The 15,094-nt window shown below is 42.5% G+C and overlaps 1 protein-coding gene across 6 annotated transcripts in view; it reads left to right on the forward strand.

The window, feature by feature from the left end:
• Positions 1-15,094, forward strand: part of dnaaf1 (dynein axonemal assembly factor 1) — a 162,423-nt gene that overhangs the window by 45,384 nt on the left and 101,945 nt on the right. For all 6 annotated transcript variants that reach the window (XR_011889223.1, XR_011889224.1, XR_011889225.1 and 3 more), the window contains exons 5-7: positions 7,225-7,381; positions 8,305-8,378; positions 9,726-9,888. Coding sequence is in view for 3 of the 6 variants with exons in the window: in XM_072279240.1 (XP_072135341.1) it covers positions 7,225-7,381; positions 8,305-8,378; positions 9,726-9,888 (394 nt within the window). In the remaining 3 variants the exon portion in view is untranslated. The remainder of the gene's footprint in view (positions 1-7,224; positions 7,382-8,304; positions 8,379-9,725; positions 9,889-15,094) is intronic.

Here is a 15,094-nt window from a genome sequence, read left to right on the forward strand (position 1 = left end):
GGGTGCAGAGGAGATCTACAAGTCTGTTGCCTGGATTGGGGAGCATGCCTTATGAGAATAGGTTGAGTGAACTCGGCCTTTTTTCCTTGGAGCGGCAGAGGATGAGAGGTGACCTGATCGAGGTATATAAAGTGATGAGAGGCATTGATCATGTGGATAGTCAGAGGCTTTTTCCCAGGGCTGAAATGTCTAACACGAGAAGCTACAGTTTTAAGGTGCTTGGAAGAAGGTATAGAGGAGATGTCAGGTTTAAGTTTTTTGTGCAGAGAGTGGTGGGTGCATGTAATAGGCTGTCGGTGTCGGTGGTGGAGGCGGATACAATAGGGTCTTTTAAGAGACTCCTGGACAGGTACATGGAGCTTAGGAAAATAGAGGGCTTATGGGTAAGCCTAGGTAACTTCTAAGGTAAGGACATGTTCAGCACAGCTTGTGAGCCAAAGGGCTTGTATTGTGCTGTAGATTTTCTGTTTCTATACCTCTTCCCATCTTTTAAAAATGCTATTCTCTATTCTCAGTTCCTTTGCCTCTGCCACATCTTCCTTTCCAGAACATCAGAGATGTCCTTTTTTTTTTTAAAGAACGGCATTTCTCTGCGCTATTAATGCTGCCTTCACCCACAACTCCTCCATTTCTCAAACCTCCATGCTCATCTCATCTTCCTGCTACCCTAACAATGATAGACTTCCTCTTGTCCTTACATACCACGCTATGAGCCTTCACATCCAATATATCATCCTCTGCAACTTCTGCCATCTCCAAAGGGATCCTACTACTAAAAAATGCTTTTTACCTACCCGCGCTTTCTGCAGGTATTGCTGCCTTGCGTTTCTCTTGTCCATTCATCCCCCCGCTGTAGTCTCCCTCCTGTAAGTGGCCCAAGTGCTACATCTGCCCACTCACCTAATCTCCATGCAGGGCCACAGCAGTCCTTCCAGATCAGGCACACTTCACCTGCGAACCTGATGTGATTGTAAATTGTGTCCGGTGCTCCCAATGTGTCCCCTTCTACACTGGGGACACCTGCCATAAACTGGGCTACTACTTCAGCAAGCACCTCCACTCCATCTACCAAAAGCAGAACTTCCTTGTGGCCAAACATTTTGAATCTGGTTCCCATTCTCGGTCTGACATGATAATATCTCCTCCTCACTGACAATCAACACTGGTGTTCTTCAGGGCTGTGTGCTTAGGCCACTGCTCTATTCCCTCTATACCCATGACTGTGTGGCTAGGTATAGCACAAATGTCATCTATAAATTTGCTGATGATACAACCATGTTGGTAGAATCTCAGATGGAGACAAAAGGACGTCCAGGAGCGAGATATACCAGCTTTGTTGAGTGGTGTCCCAGCAACAACCTAGCACTCAATGTCAGTAAGACGAAAGAGCTGATTGTAGACTTCAGGAAGGGTAAGACGAAGGAACATGAACCAATCCTGATAGAGGAATCAGAAGTGGAGAGAGTGACCAATCTCTGAAATTCTAGCCCGGTCCCAACATACTGATGCAGCTATAAAGAAGGTAAAACAGCAGCTATATTTCATTAGGAGTTTGAAGAGATTTGGTTTGTCAACAAAAACACTCAAACTTGTAGATGTACTGTGGAGAGCATTCTGACAGGCTTGAATTACTGTCGTATGGAGGGGGATGGAGGCTACTGCACAGGATCATGCTACAGAAAGTCATAAAATTAGACAGCTCCATCTTGGGTACTCGCCTCTGTATTACCCAAAATGCCTCAAAGGAACAATACCTCAGAAAGGTGATGTACATTATTAAGGAACCCCATCACCCAGGGCATGCCTTCTTCTCATTGTTAGACCATAAGTCCCTAAGCCATAGGAGCAGACTTAAGCCATTCAGCCCATCAAGTCTACTCCACCAATTCATCATAGCTGATCCTGGATCCCATTCAACACCATACATGTGCCATCTCACCATATCCCTTGATACCCTGACCAATCAGGAATCTGTCAACTTCTGTTTTAAATATACCCACGGACTTGGCCTCATCTGCAATCTGTGGCAGAGTATTCCACGAATTCACCACCCTTTGGCTAAAATAATTCCTCTTTACTTCAGTTTTGTTGAGGCTGTGCCTTCTAGTTCTGAATACCCCCACCAGAGGAAACATTCTCTCCACAGCCAGCTTATCTAGCTTTTTCAACATTCAGTAGGCTTCAATGAAATCCCTGTGCATTCGTATAATTTCCAGTGAGTACAAGCCCAAAGCTCCCAAACACTCCTCACATGTTAACTTCTTCATTCCCGGAATCATCTTTGTGAACATCCTCTGGACCATCTCCAAATGACAAGACATCCTTTCTGAGATGAGGTGCCCAAAATTGTTGACAATACTCCAAGTGCGGCCTGATTAATGTCTTATAAAACTTCAACATTATCTCCTTGATTTTATATTCTATTCCGCTTGAAATAAATGGCAAGTGTTTTTGCCTTCTTTACCACACTCAATCTGTAAATTAACCTTTTGGGAATCTTGCACGAGGACTCCCAAGTCCCTTTGCACCACTGATGTTTGGATTTTCTCTCCATTAAGATAATCGGTACTTTTTTGCCTTTTACCAAAATGCATTATCGTACATTTCCCAATACTGTATTCCATCTGCCACATTTTTGCCATTCTTCCAATTTGTCTAAGTCCTGCCGCAATTGCATTGCTTCCTCAACGCTGCCTACCCCTTCACCTGTCTTTGTATCATCTGCAAGGTTTGCCACAAAACCATCAATTCCACTATCTAAATCATTGACAAACAATGTGAAAATTAGCTGTCCCAATGCTGACCCCTGAGGAACATCAGTAGTCACTGACAGCCAACCAGAAAAGACCCCTATTATTCCCAAGCAACACACATAAAAATTGCTGGTGAACACAGCAGGCCAGGCAGCATCTCTAGGAAGAGGTACAGTCGACGTTTCAGGCTGAGACCCTTCGTCAGGACTAACTGAAAGAAAAGATAGTAAGAGATTTTAAAATAGGAGGGGGAGGGGGAGATTTGAAATGATAGGAGAAGACAGGAGGGGGAAGGGTGAAGCTAAGAGCTGGAAAGTTGATTGGCAAAGGGGATATGAAATGATCATGGGATGGGAGGCCTCGGGAGAAAGAAAGGGGGAGGGGGGAATCCCAGATTACGGGCAAGGAGTGTAGTGAGAGGGACAGAGGAAGAAAAAGAGAGAAAACAAAATATGTTAATAAAAAATAAATGACGGATGGGGTACGAAGGGGAGGTGGGGCATTAATGGAAGTTAGAGAAGTCAATGTTCATGCCAGAGGCTACCCAGACGGAATATAAGGTGTTCCCAATTATTGCCTCCTGCCTGTCATCCATTCCTCTGTCTATGCCAGTTCATTTCCTGTAACACCATAGGGTTTTATCTTGTTAAGCAGCCTCCTGTGAGACACTTTATCAAATGCCTTGTGAAAATCTGAGTAAATGACATCCACTGCCTCTTGTCCACTCTGCTTGTTACTTCCTCAAAGAACTCTAATAGATTTGTCAGGTAAGATGTCCCTTCACAGAAACCATGCAGACTTTGACTTATTTTCTCATTAGTCTTCAAGTAACCTGAAGCCTTGTCCTTACTAGTGGACTCCATCAGTTTCCCAATCACTGAGGTTAGACTAACTGACTTATAATTTCCTCTCCTTTGTGTTCTTCCCTTCTTAAAGAGTGACACTATCAATTTTCTAGTCCTCTAGGATCATGACAATCAAGTGATTCTTGAAAGATCATGACCTTTATCATGATCATATGTTTTCTCTTCAGCCACCTCTTTCAGGAGTCTGGGATGTAGTCAGGAAGGAGGTGCAGAAGCCTGAAGGCACACACTCAGCGATTCAGGAACAGTTTCTTCCCCTCTGCCATACGATTCCTAATTGGACATTGAGCCCATGAACACTACCCCACTTTTTTAACATGTATAATTTCTGTTTTAGCACTATTTTAATCAATTCAATATGCATATATATACTTACTATAATCTATTTATTTATTTTTCTTTCTATATTATCATGTAATGTATTGAACTGCTGCTGCTGCTAAGCTAACAAATTTTATGATACATGCCAGGCATAATAAACCTGAATCTAATTCAGATGTTCTGGTCAATCTCAGTTTGCTACGGTCAACAGTGTTGCAGCAGGCAAAGGGTCGTAAATAATACAGGTTTGTTCAAGCCAATTTAGAAAGGCAGCAGGTTTCTTGAGGGGATTAGGAGCATTAGAAAGCATGTCCCGAGCCTCTCCTGGGGTCCAAGGATGCAGAATTAGAGCGTTTCTGACCATGATGTGTGGAAATTGAGAGGCATTAGAGGAGCTAACCTCGGATTGATTACTGTCAGTATTCAATCGGGGTTCTCGTTGCGCTGGGGACAATTCACATCCAGAGCGGAGAACCCATCCCGATCCACTAGCAGTCTCCGTACTGTCCGCACGAGCCAGTTCCCTCCCCTCTCTTTGTTGTCTCCCGCTTTCTTCATATGCGGGCGGATGAAGGGCTAAAGCATAGTCAATAGGTTCCTGCCAGGGGTCCCCATGGGGCGCTTTCGGCTCCTCCAATCGAGGAAATACACCCACAGTTGGTTCTGATGGGGAGGTGGTGACTCGTTCTATGGGGGCTGAGGCTAATATTGGGGGCCCCAGTTTCTTTGACGCTATGGACGGATTATACTTTTCTCCAATTATTTTCCAGACGGGAAAACAACTCAAGACATATGGTAAATCCCAGTCGGGATCGCCGTTTCCCGCTTTAACGTCATTCCAATATGCTTGGATAATGTGAGGCTTTAGAGTCCCATTATAGGGCCAGTCCCTTTCTTCTAGAGATTGATACCGGTACCACCCATACAGATTTGGACAGAAAGGGGTCACGTAACTACCTACCTCAGTTTCTCTGAAAACTATGTCCACCGGTGATCCAGGCCTCGGGTAGGGATCATTAGCCGCCAACATCCCCGCTGAATTTTTGATCACTATCTCCTACCTCAGTTGGAATCCCAAGACCCTGCGTGTTTCTCCTTTTCTTCTACTGGGAGTGCCAATTTTTGGAACTCTACCAGTACTATTTTTCTGTCCCATAATTAATTCCTGCTTTGGAAAGAACTTATATGATCACCAACATCACAATGTCACACATAACACCGGACACAAACAGACAGAGAGCTCACCAAGGTCCCGCTTCGACATGAACCCGTAGTCTCAATTAAATATTTGTCTTCTTGTATGGCCTCCTGCCGTACTCACCCGGACTCCTCTGGAGCTGGAGCCCGGGACAGGGGGAATCCTTACCTCCCCTGCAGACCTTACTCTGCCTAAATGTCCAAACCCCGTCAATGGGATCCTGCCGACTACGCCAAAACTGTTGCAGCAGAGTTAGTACTTTACTCAGAAGAAAAGAGACGGAGACTCTTCTGGGCTCACTTCGTAGCAAAGTCCTTTTTTTGTCGTGATGATCACGTAGAGCCAACCCTCACAATGGAGCGGTGGGCTCTAACTGGACGCATAAGCAAGTTGACCTTCAGATAGATGAGACAGCTCGACGTGCAGAGAGATGATTATTTCTTAGAATATGTCTGGTCTGCGGTTGATGATAAAGCAGATAGTGCTACAATTCTTGCAAGAACATTGCTTCAACAGAAATAAATTGTTAACACCTTTGCAAAGTCGAATACATCAAAGGGAGCTCTTAGCAGCGAGCGAAGAAGAACTGCTAATGCAGAATTTTCCATTACCACAAACAGGTACATGACTTATTGAACCTTTCTGCAGTGCTGTAAACATCTTTATCATTGTACCTGTACCTCAACATACTGTGCACATGGCAATAAATTCCACTTAATGTCCAAAACCAGATTCCAGAATCAGATACTCCATTAGTAAAGCTGGCACAGGAAGAGATTAGAAGGAAAGAAGATAAACATTCAAGGATATCCTCAAAGCTTTCTTGAAGAAGTCCACCATCTTCACTGACTCCTGGAGCCACTGCTAGTTGACTGCTCAAAGTGGAGAAGGAACGTTCAGGGTGTTATTGAGAACCTTAAGGTCATTGTCAGGAGTACGGGGAAGCCTGTTGAATGAGCAGACAATCTCAGAAGTTACACACCCACCTGTGACATCAGCCACCTGCTAACCCAGAGGCTGAAGAATCTGTGGCCCCATATTGACTTCATCAGCAACCTCTAAACATACAGAACCAGAGAGAAACCAACTCATCCATGATCCAAGGGGGCTTCCGAAAAAGAAGAAGAAGATCCGCCAAAAGTGGAAATTCCTGGTGGTCCATTTTAATTCCCATTCCCAGTTTGAAATGTGAGTCTATGGTCTCCTGTTAGTGACCTCATCATGGTACCTCAAGGAGGAGCAACACCTCATATTCCATCAGGGTAGCCTTCAACTGGATGACCTGAATATTAATTTCTTCTGGTTTAAAAAAAAATCCGTCCCCTTCCCCTCTTCTTCTACTGCCCACTCTGGCCTCTTACCTCTTTTCACCTGCCCATCAACTCTGTCTGGTGCCCTTCCTCCTTCCCTTTCTCCTATAGTCCAATCTCCTTTCCTATCAGGTTCCTCCTCCTCCAGCCCTTTACTTTTTCCACCTAACCTGGCTTCACGTATCACCTTCTAACTATCCTCTTTCCCCTCCCCCACTTTTTTATTCTGGCTTCTTCCTTCCTTTCCAGTCCTGAAGAAGGGTCTTAGCCCGAAATGTTAACTGTCTGTTCATTTACATGGAATTTTCAGTATTTTGTGTATGTTGCTTTGGATTTCCAACATCTGTATAATTTCTTGTGTAGAAGATTCCTTTAGATTAGATTTGTCTTGATTAACTCAATGGATTGAAAAGTAATTTTGCAGAATGCTTGCTTTTTTTTCAAATTGGCTTGGATTGTTATCGTTTTTCTCTTTTCATGGACAGGATATGATTTTGGGTTTGGTGGGACACAGTTGTACTGTAATACCTGGGGTTTGGAATACCGTATACCTGCTGGATGGACCAGCCCCTCGATATTTGTAATTTTTGGTATTTGTCAACTACCCACCCATTTCCCTGCTGAAGAGTCTGATAGTACTATGTACCTTCAGCAGTACATTGACATTGCAAATCAATGCCTGACCTTTTTCATTTGGCACCTTTCTTAGATTGAGAAGACAGTTGTTCTGTGAAGCCCAACTTTATATACTCCACTTACTAACGAATGTATTTCAGCCACCGTGCAATTGTCCTCTGTTGACGGAATGGAACCTGTGAGAAATGAGGGAGAATGTAACAGTTTATTTGATCACGAAGGAGCCAAGTGCATGGAAGGAAATGAAAAAAGTCCCACAAAACTCCACGAAGATGCTATGAAGGACAAAGGATCCAGGTGAGGAGCTCATCCTGTTGACCTTAATTACTATTCCCTTTGTTTTGATAGTGCCTTGTGTTTGAATGGATGACATGCTATTTAGTCACGTCTAAATTCTTAAGTTGCATATTTTCATAATAAGAAAACATTTACAGGTAGACGCTACATTTTCACGAATTCTAGAGCTGATCTATTTTACACATCTTTCTGACATCATTCCTCTTGATGGTCTTTACAATGTGTTATAGTATTGAATGAGCTGCAGGAATATAATCTAAAATTGTTATTTTAGCTATGGTGGCTTTCATTTGGCAATCTTTGAGATATTTGAGACCACCTTGTATAGTGACCCAAATGGATTTTCACATTATCTTGCAACTAAATGGAAAGAAAGCAGAACTCCCTCTTTAACTATACAGTGCCTTTAAGAATTTCCCCATGGGCATGGTAAGGGAGTGATGCATGTTCTGAGCAGTTTATGTAAAGGTAAACCAAGGAAAGAAGAGTGGTACGATGTAAAGAGTGATCGATAACTTTCACATCACAAAGGAAAGTTTGACGAGACCATTGTGTGAATTCAAATAGGAGTCAATGGAGATATTTGGCATTTGATGGGTAGAAAGAAGATGATTGTAATTGGCAGGCTATAGGGGAACATTTCAAAAATTAAGTCTCAGATGATGAAAGTTGATTGTGGTTTATATTAAGGGAGGTAGAAATGGAAGTGGAATATGATTGCTCTTTGAGGATGGACAAGAATAGTTTAAAAAATAGATCTGTAGGAATCTGATGTGATTAAACTGACCAAATTAGACTTTTGGTAGTGACAAGAATTGGCACTGTTGAAAGTTTATTGAGTATGATGTTACTCCGTCACTAGAAGTTCTATCATTACATGCTGTAACATTCATTCCTTCCTTCTTTTGATGTTTCAACTGCAGCTCAGTTGTTTCACCGTTTGCCTTATCTGTGGGGGAACATGGAAAAGTACAAACAGAAACCATAGACTATCAGGGTAAGTAGGATGGGAGCAGCCTTTGAATTATGACCACACCTCTGGCTTTACACAGCAACAGGCTTTGTAGAATGTGAAGGTGTTGCCTCTTTACATCTTCTCTCAATTCCTCCATTTTAATGTAGTGTAACTCTCGCTTTGGCTAGCGGCTAAATATAGGGGGTGACAGCCCCCGGCCTGGCCAAACTTAAGAAATCTCATTTGGGTGGATGCTGCGCGATGTGTATCCTGTTACAAATCAGTACCCTGAAATAACAAGCAGTATACAATATGCGATTAAACGATTAATTCTGACTTGACTATATGGTTAGTAAAGAAGACACAAAATAAAAGAGCCGAATCTTATGAAACAGTCTATTGCACAATGTTGGAATTCACTGATCACCGATTGTCCACCATTGACCTCCCCCGATCGGCGCTGCCCTTCAGACCCTCACTCCAAGTCCACCCCATCTGGTGGTCTACCAACCCTCTCCATCCGCGCCTTCCCTCCTCATTTCTCCTGGCAAAAGACTGCGAAGCATCTCTCTTCCAGACTCAAGAAAGAACAACAGCATTCCAAACCCTGTTGTCTCTAGTCATAATCCAAACATTGCTGCTACAGAGAAACCATTACATTATCAGTGAAACCTTACAGCATGTTACACGGCAGTGAAACCCTACAGCATGTTACAGTAGTATTTGTCATGTGATCAGAACGTTGCTCATTGATACAGCATCATTAAATTAACCCACTCTTTCTACAAAGTTTGCTTTGCCTTTCCTGGATCTAAGTCTTGGAACTCCCTACCTTACAACACTAAAAATACCTACTCTGAGAGGATTGCAACTGTTCAAGAAGATCACTCACCAACAACTTCTCAAGGGCAGTTAGGGATAACAGATAAATGTGGATTTTGCCACTCAAAATCCAGTTCTCTAAAGTAAATAAAAATAAAATTTAGAACCACAAGGGAAAGCTACATTTCCAGAGGAGTACAGTTCACACTATACAGATATTTTTCATAAAAGTATTCCAAGTTTCCATTGTCCTCACATTATGCCCATAACCATTCAGAGATTCCCAAAATATTTCCATGTTCGCTACACTGCACCAGTCATTCAATTATCTCTTGCTGCCCAATTTCTGATATATTCCATGCCCATCACAATATTACTTTGCAATATGGCTCAAAATAGATTGTAGCACTCTGATAGATTCTATATTTTTGTTTATGAATATTCCGTACTACTTCCTTGTACACTCTTCCATAATATTCTGTCCAATCCTATTTATTTAGCCGTCAGAACATGGGTACAAACAATACATCATCGAGCTTTCTGTATATCTTATTGTTGTGTATTTAGCCAATGAGCAACACTCAGCTGGTGAAGAGAGAGATCCAATGAGGATTGAGGAGAAATGCAAAAGTGACCAGCTGTCTCAGCAGGAACAGACTAACAACACAGAGACAAGTAACTGCAATTCAACAAAACATCAGAATAAACCCAAGAAGGACTTGGGGCCAAGGTGAGGATGTTGTCCTGTAATATCCAAATTATCAATTGTCAGATCAGCCCTGTTGCCCTGATTTTCTCTCTATCTTATTCTCTTCACATTCACGTCATTCTCCCCAACTCAATATCTATCTTTACTATGTATTGTGGGCTGTTGACCTTTTCAACTTGGACATTTTTTTGGAACGTGGGAGGAAACTGGAGCAACCAAGAAAACCCAGGCTATCAGAGTCTATACAAACTCCAGACAGACAGCACAGGGAACAAAACCTGGGTTGCTGGAGTTGAAGTAGCAGCTGTAGAAGCTGCAATTTCTTGGTACAGTGGCTTTAAATTAAATTTTTAAAAAGTGCTTTACACAAGCAATATTAAAATATACTGGACATCATACTATAAGGAGAAGCATTTTGTGCTTTTTGTGCAACTGTTCCACAAGTGACTTTCCTGGTCCAACCATGTATATGCCACGGTCATGAAAGTGTGGCAGTGCTTCTATTTCATCAAGAGGTGAAAGTAATTCAACATGTCCCCATTGATCATCATCAACTTTTATAGATACACTAAAGAAAGCATTCTGTCTGGAAGCATCAAGGCTTGCATAGGAACAACTCCACCCAAGTTTGCAAGGAAGTGCAGTAATTTGTGGATATAGTTCATAAGAAATGGGAGCAGGAGTAGGCCATCTGTCCTGTCGAGCCTGCTCTGCCTTTCAATAAGATCATGGCTGATCTGGCCATGGACTTATCTTCACCTACCTATCTTTTCCCCATAACCTTTAATTCCCCTACTATGCAAAAATCTGTCCAACCTTGTCTTAAATATATTTATTGAGTTAACCTACACGGCTTCATTGTGCAGAGAATTCCACAGATTTACCTCTCTGGGGAAAACAGTTCCTCCTCATCTCCATCCTAAATCTACTGCCTCAAATCTTGAGGCTATGTCCAGTAATTCTAGTCTCATCTACCAGTGGAAACTATTTTCCTGCCTCTATCTTATCTATCACTTTCATAATTTTATGTCTCTATAAAATCTCCTCTCATTCTTCTGAATTCCAGAAAGTATGGTCCCGGGTAACTCAATCTCTCCTCATAGTCTAACCCCCTCATCTCTGGAATCATCAACCTGGTGAACCTCTTCTGCACCGCCTCCAAAGCCAGTATATCCTTCCTCAAATAAGGAGACCAGAACTACAAGTAGCACTCCTGGTATGGCCTCACCAGTACCCTGTACAGTTGGAGCATAACCTCCCTGCTCTTAAATTCAGTCCCTATAGCAATAAAGGCCAACATTCCCATTGCCGCCTTGATCGCCTGATGTACCTGCAAACCATAGAAACATACAAAACCTATTGCACAATACAGGCCCTTCGGCCTACAATGCTGTGCCAAGCATATACTTACTTTAGAAATTACCCATAGCCCTCTATTTTTATAAGCTCCATGTACCTATCCAGGAGTCTCTTAAAAGACTCTATCGTATCCGCACCACCTCCATTCCTGGCAGCTCATTCCACACATTCACCACTCTCTACGTTTTCTAAAAGAAACAACTACAACAACAATTCCTCTGCACCTACTTCCAAGCTCCTCAAAACTGTGCTCTCTCATGTTAGCCACTTCAGCCCTGGGAAAAATCCTCTGACTATCCACAAGATCAATGCCTTTCATCATCTTATACACCTCTATCAGGTCACCTCTCATCCTCCGCCGCTCTAAGGAGAAAAAGCCAAGCTCACTCAAGCTATTCTCATAAGGCATGCTCCCCGATCCAGGCAATATGCTTGTAAATCTCCTTTGCACCCTTTCTATAATTTCCACATCCTTCCTGTAGTGAGGTGACCAGAACTGAGCGCAGTACTCCAAGTGGAGTATGACCAGGGTCCTGGATAGCTGTAACATTACCTCCCGGCTCTTAAACTCAATCCCACGATTGATGAAGGCCAATACACCGTATGCCTTCTTAACCACAGAGTCAACTTGCGTAGTAGCTTTGAGTGTCCTATGGACTCGGACCCCAAGATCCCTCTGATTCTCCACACTGCCAAGAGTCTTACCATTAATACTATATTCTGCCATCATATTTGACCTACCAAAATGAACCACCTCACACATATCTGGGTTGAACTCCATCTGCCACTTCTCTGCCCAGTTTTGTATCCTATCAATGTCCCGTTGTAACCTCTGACAGCCCTCCACACTATTCACAACACCCCCCACCTTCATGTCATCAGCAAAGTTACTAACCCTTCCCTCCACTCGCTCATCCATCTTTTGTGATTCATGCACAAGCACTCCCAAGTTGCTCTGCACAGCAGCCTGCTACAAATTTTTACCATTTATATAATAATTTGCTCTTTCATTTTTCCTTCCTAAGTGGATGATCTTGCATTTAACAACATTGTGCTTCATCTGCCAGACCCTTGTCCACTCACTTAACCTATCTATATCCCTCTGCAGATTCTCCATATCTTTTACATAATTTACTTTTCTACTCAGTTTAATGTCATCAGCAAACTTAGATACGGTACACTCAGTCCCCTCTTCCAGATTGTTAGTCGTGGACAGTTGTGGGCCAAGCACTGACTGCTGTGGCACACCACTCACCACTGATTGCCAACCAGAGTAACACCCATGTATCCCAACTGTCTGCCTTCTATTAGTTAACCAATCCTTTATCCACGTTAATGCATCACCCCCAACTCTATGCATCCTTATGGATAAGTCTTTTATCGAAAGCTTTCTGGAAATTCAAGTAAATAATGTCCATGTATTCCCCTCTATCCACTGTGCTTGTTATATCCTTTAACAACTCTAGTAAGTTTGTAAAACAGGACCTGCCTTTGCTGAATCCATGCTGTGATTGCATGATGGATGTATTTTTTTCCAGATACCCATCTATTTCTTTAATTATAGCTTCAAGCATTTTCCCAGCTACAGATGTTAAATTATCTGGCCTGTAGTTACCTGCCTTTTGCCTACATCCTTTTTTGAACAGTGGCATGACATTAGCTGTCTTCCAATCTATTGGGACCTGCCCAGATTACAGAGAATTTTGGTAAATTATCACCAAAACCTCTACTACAACTTCTGCCATTTCTTTCAGTACCCTGGGATGCATTCTATCAGGACCAGGGGACTTATCTTTCTTTCTGCCCACAAGTTTTCTCGGCACTATTTCTTTGGTGATAGCTCCAAACATCATGGGAACTAACCTCCCTTCGCCCATGGACTCTGTCTGCACTTCTCACTGCCTTGGTAAAGCAGCCAACATGATCAAAGACCCCATCCACTTTCAGATATCTTGTCTTCAATCCACATGCACCCTTCGCCCCAGCATCTAGCAGAAAATACAGAAGTCTAAAAGCACATATGACCAGGCTTGACGATAGCTATTATACCACCATTATAAGACTATGGAATGGACCACTTTTTGATACGGTGGTCTCCTGCCCACAATCTACCTTGCTGTGGCTTTGTACCTATGTTTGCCTGCATTACTTTCTCTGTAATTATAACACCTTATTTTTATGATTATGAAGACTCATAATCCTCTTTTATTGTCATTTAGTAATGCATGCATTAAGAAATGATACATTATTTCCTCCGGTGTGATATCACAAAACACAGGACAAACCAAGACTGAAAAAACTGACAAAACCATATAATTATAACATATAGTTACAAACAGTGTAACAATACCATAACTTGATGAAGAAGTCTGTGAGCACAGTAAAGTTCAAAGTTTCTCAAATGTCCCACATCTCACTCAGACAGGAGAGGGAAGAAAAACTCTCCCTGCCATGCCGACCACAATCCGACTCTGAGTCATCTGAAAACTTCGAACTCCGATCAGCTCTCCGACATTGAGTACTGAGCGCCATCTCTGTCCGAACGATTCACCTCCTTCTCGGTTGCCAAAAGCAGGCAAGGCCGGGGATTTTGAGGCCTCTCTTCCGAAATATTCACAACCACACAGTAACGACAGCAGCGAACAGGCGTTCCAGAAATTTCTCCAGATGTTTCTCTGTGCTTTCATGTCCATTCTCCATCAAATCAGAATTGTCCACGGCCCCTATTTAACAGATACAATATCATTTTCACCGGAGAGCTGCACACGCGCGGCGCGCTGCCATCTTCTCCTCCCGCTTATATTGTGCTTTTGCATTTCCCATTTGTTACCTTGATGTACTGATGTGATGAAATGACCTGTATATATGGCATGCCATACACAGTCTTTACCCTATTTCAGTGCATGTAGTAATAATAAATCAATTTATTAAATTTATAAATTTAAAGTAGCAAGTTTTTAAGGGGAAGGAGAATGGAGATATTTATGAAAGGAAATTCCAAGCTTTAAGCTTCTTATAGCTACAGATATAAGGTGATTCAAGTCTGGAATTCTTAACTGGAAGAGCACAGGTGGAGAACTTCAGGAGCTCAGAGAGAAAGGGAAGAGATGAGTAGGAGAGGTTCTGTGTGGGGGGACATGAAAGCAAGAGTGAGAATTTAAAATCCAACAATTGCTAAGCAGGAGCTAATGCGGATCAATAAACACAGTGTTAAAGAATGACCCTGACCTTGTGGAGTTTATAGTTGGTGTAATGTGGTTTTGGATGACCTCTGGTTTGGAGAGTATCATATGAGAAACTCTACTCAAAGGTTCAAAGGTCCAATTTAATGTCAGAGAAATGTATACAATATACATCCTGAAATGCTTTTCTTCGCAAACATCCACGAAAACAGAGTGCCCCAAAGAACGAACGACAGTTAAAGGTAAGAACCCCAATGTCCCCCCCAGCTCCCCTCCCTCCCGTGCGTAAGCGGCAGCAAGCACCAATCCCCTCTCCACCAGCAAAAAAAAAGCATCATCACCCACCCTCAAGCACGAGCAAAGCAATTGCAAAGACAAACTTGCAAAGACTTTGCATTTGACATACCACAGGCTCTCTCTCACCCCCTAATAAGGGAGAAGGAGGTGTCTCCGTTTTTCCCAGCGAGCGGGAAGACATAACAAACAACTTGCTGGTTTACGATGCTAAAAGTCTGTTATGTCACTTTTTCTGAGGTCTCTTCCCAAAGATCTCAAAGATCCCAAAGATCCCAGGTCTTTGGGCACAGCAGTAGATCTTCCTCTTTCAATATTTTTATTAGTTTCTGCATAGAAGAATACAGAGTACAAGAAGATATGTTATAAGTCAAAAGAAAAAAAAATAGTAC

The sequence above is a fragment of the Mobula birostris genome, chromosome 15, assembly GCF_030028105.1.
Source record: "Mobula birostris isolate sMobBir1 chromosome 15, sMobBir1.hap1, whole genome shotgun sequence".
Taxonomy (NCBI): Eukaryota; Metazoa; Chordata; class Chondrichthyes; order Myliobatiformes; family Myliobatidae; genus Mobula; species Mobula birostris.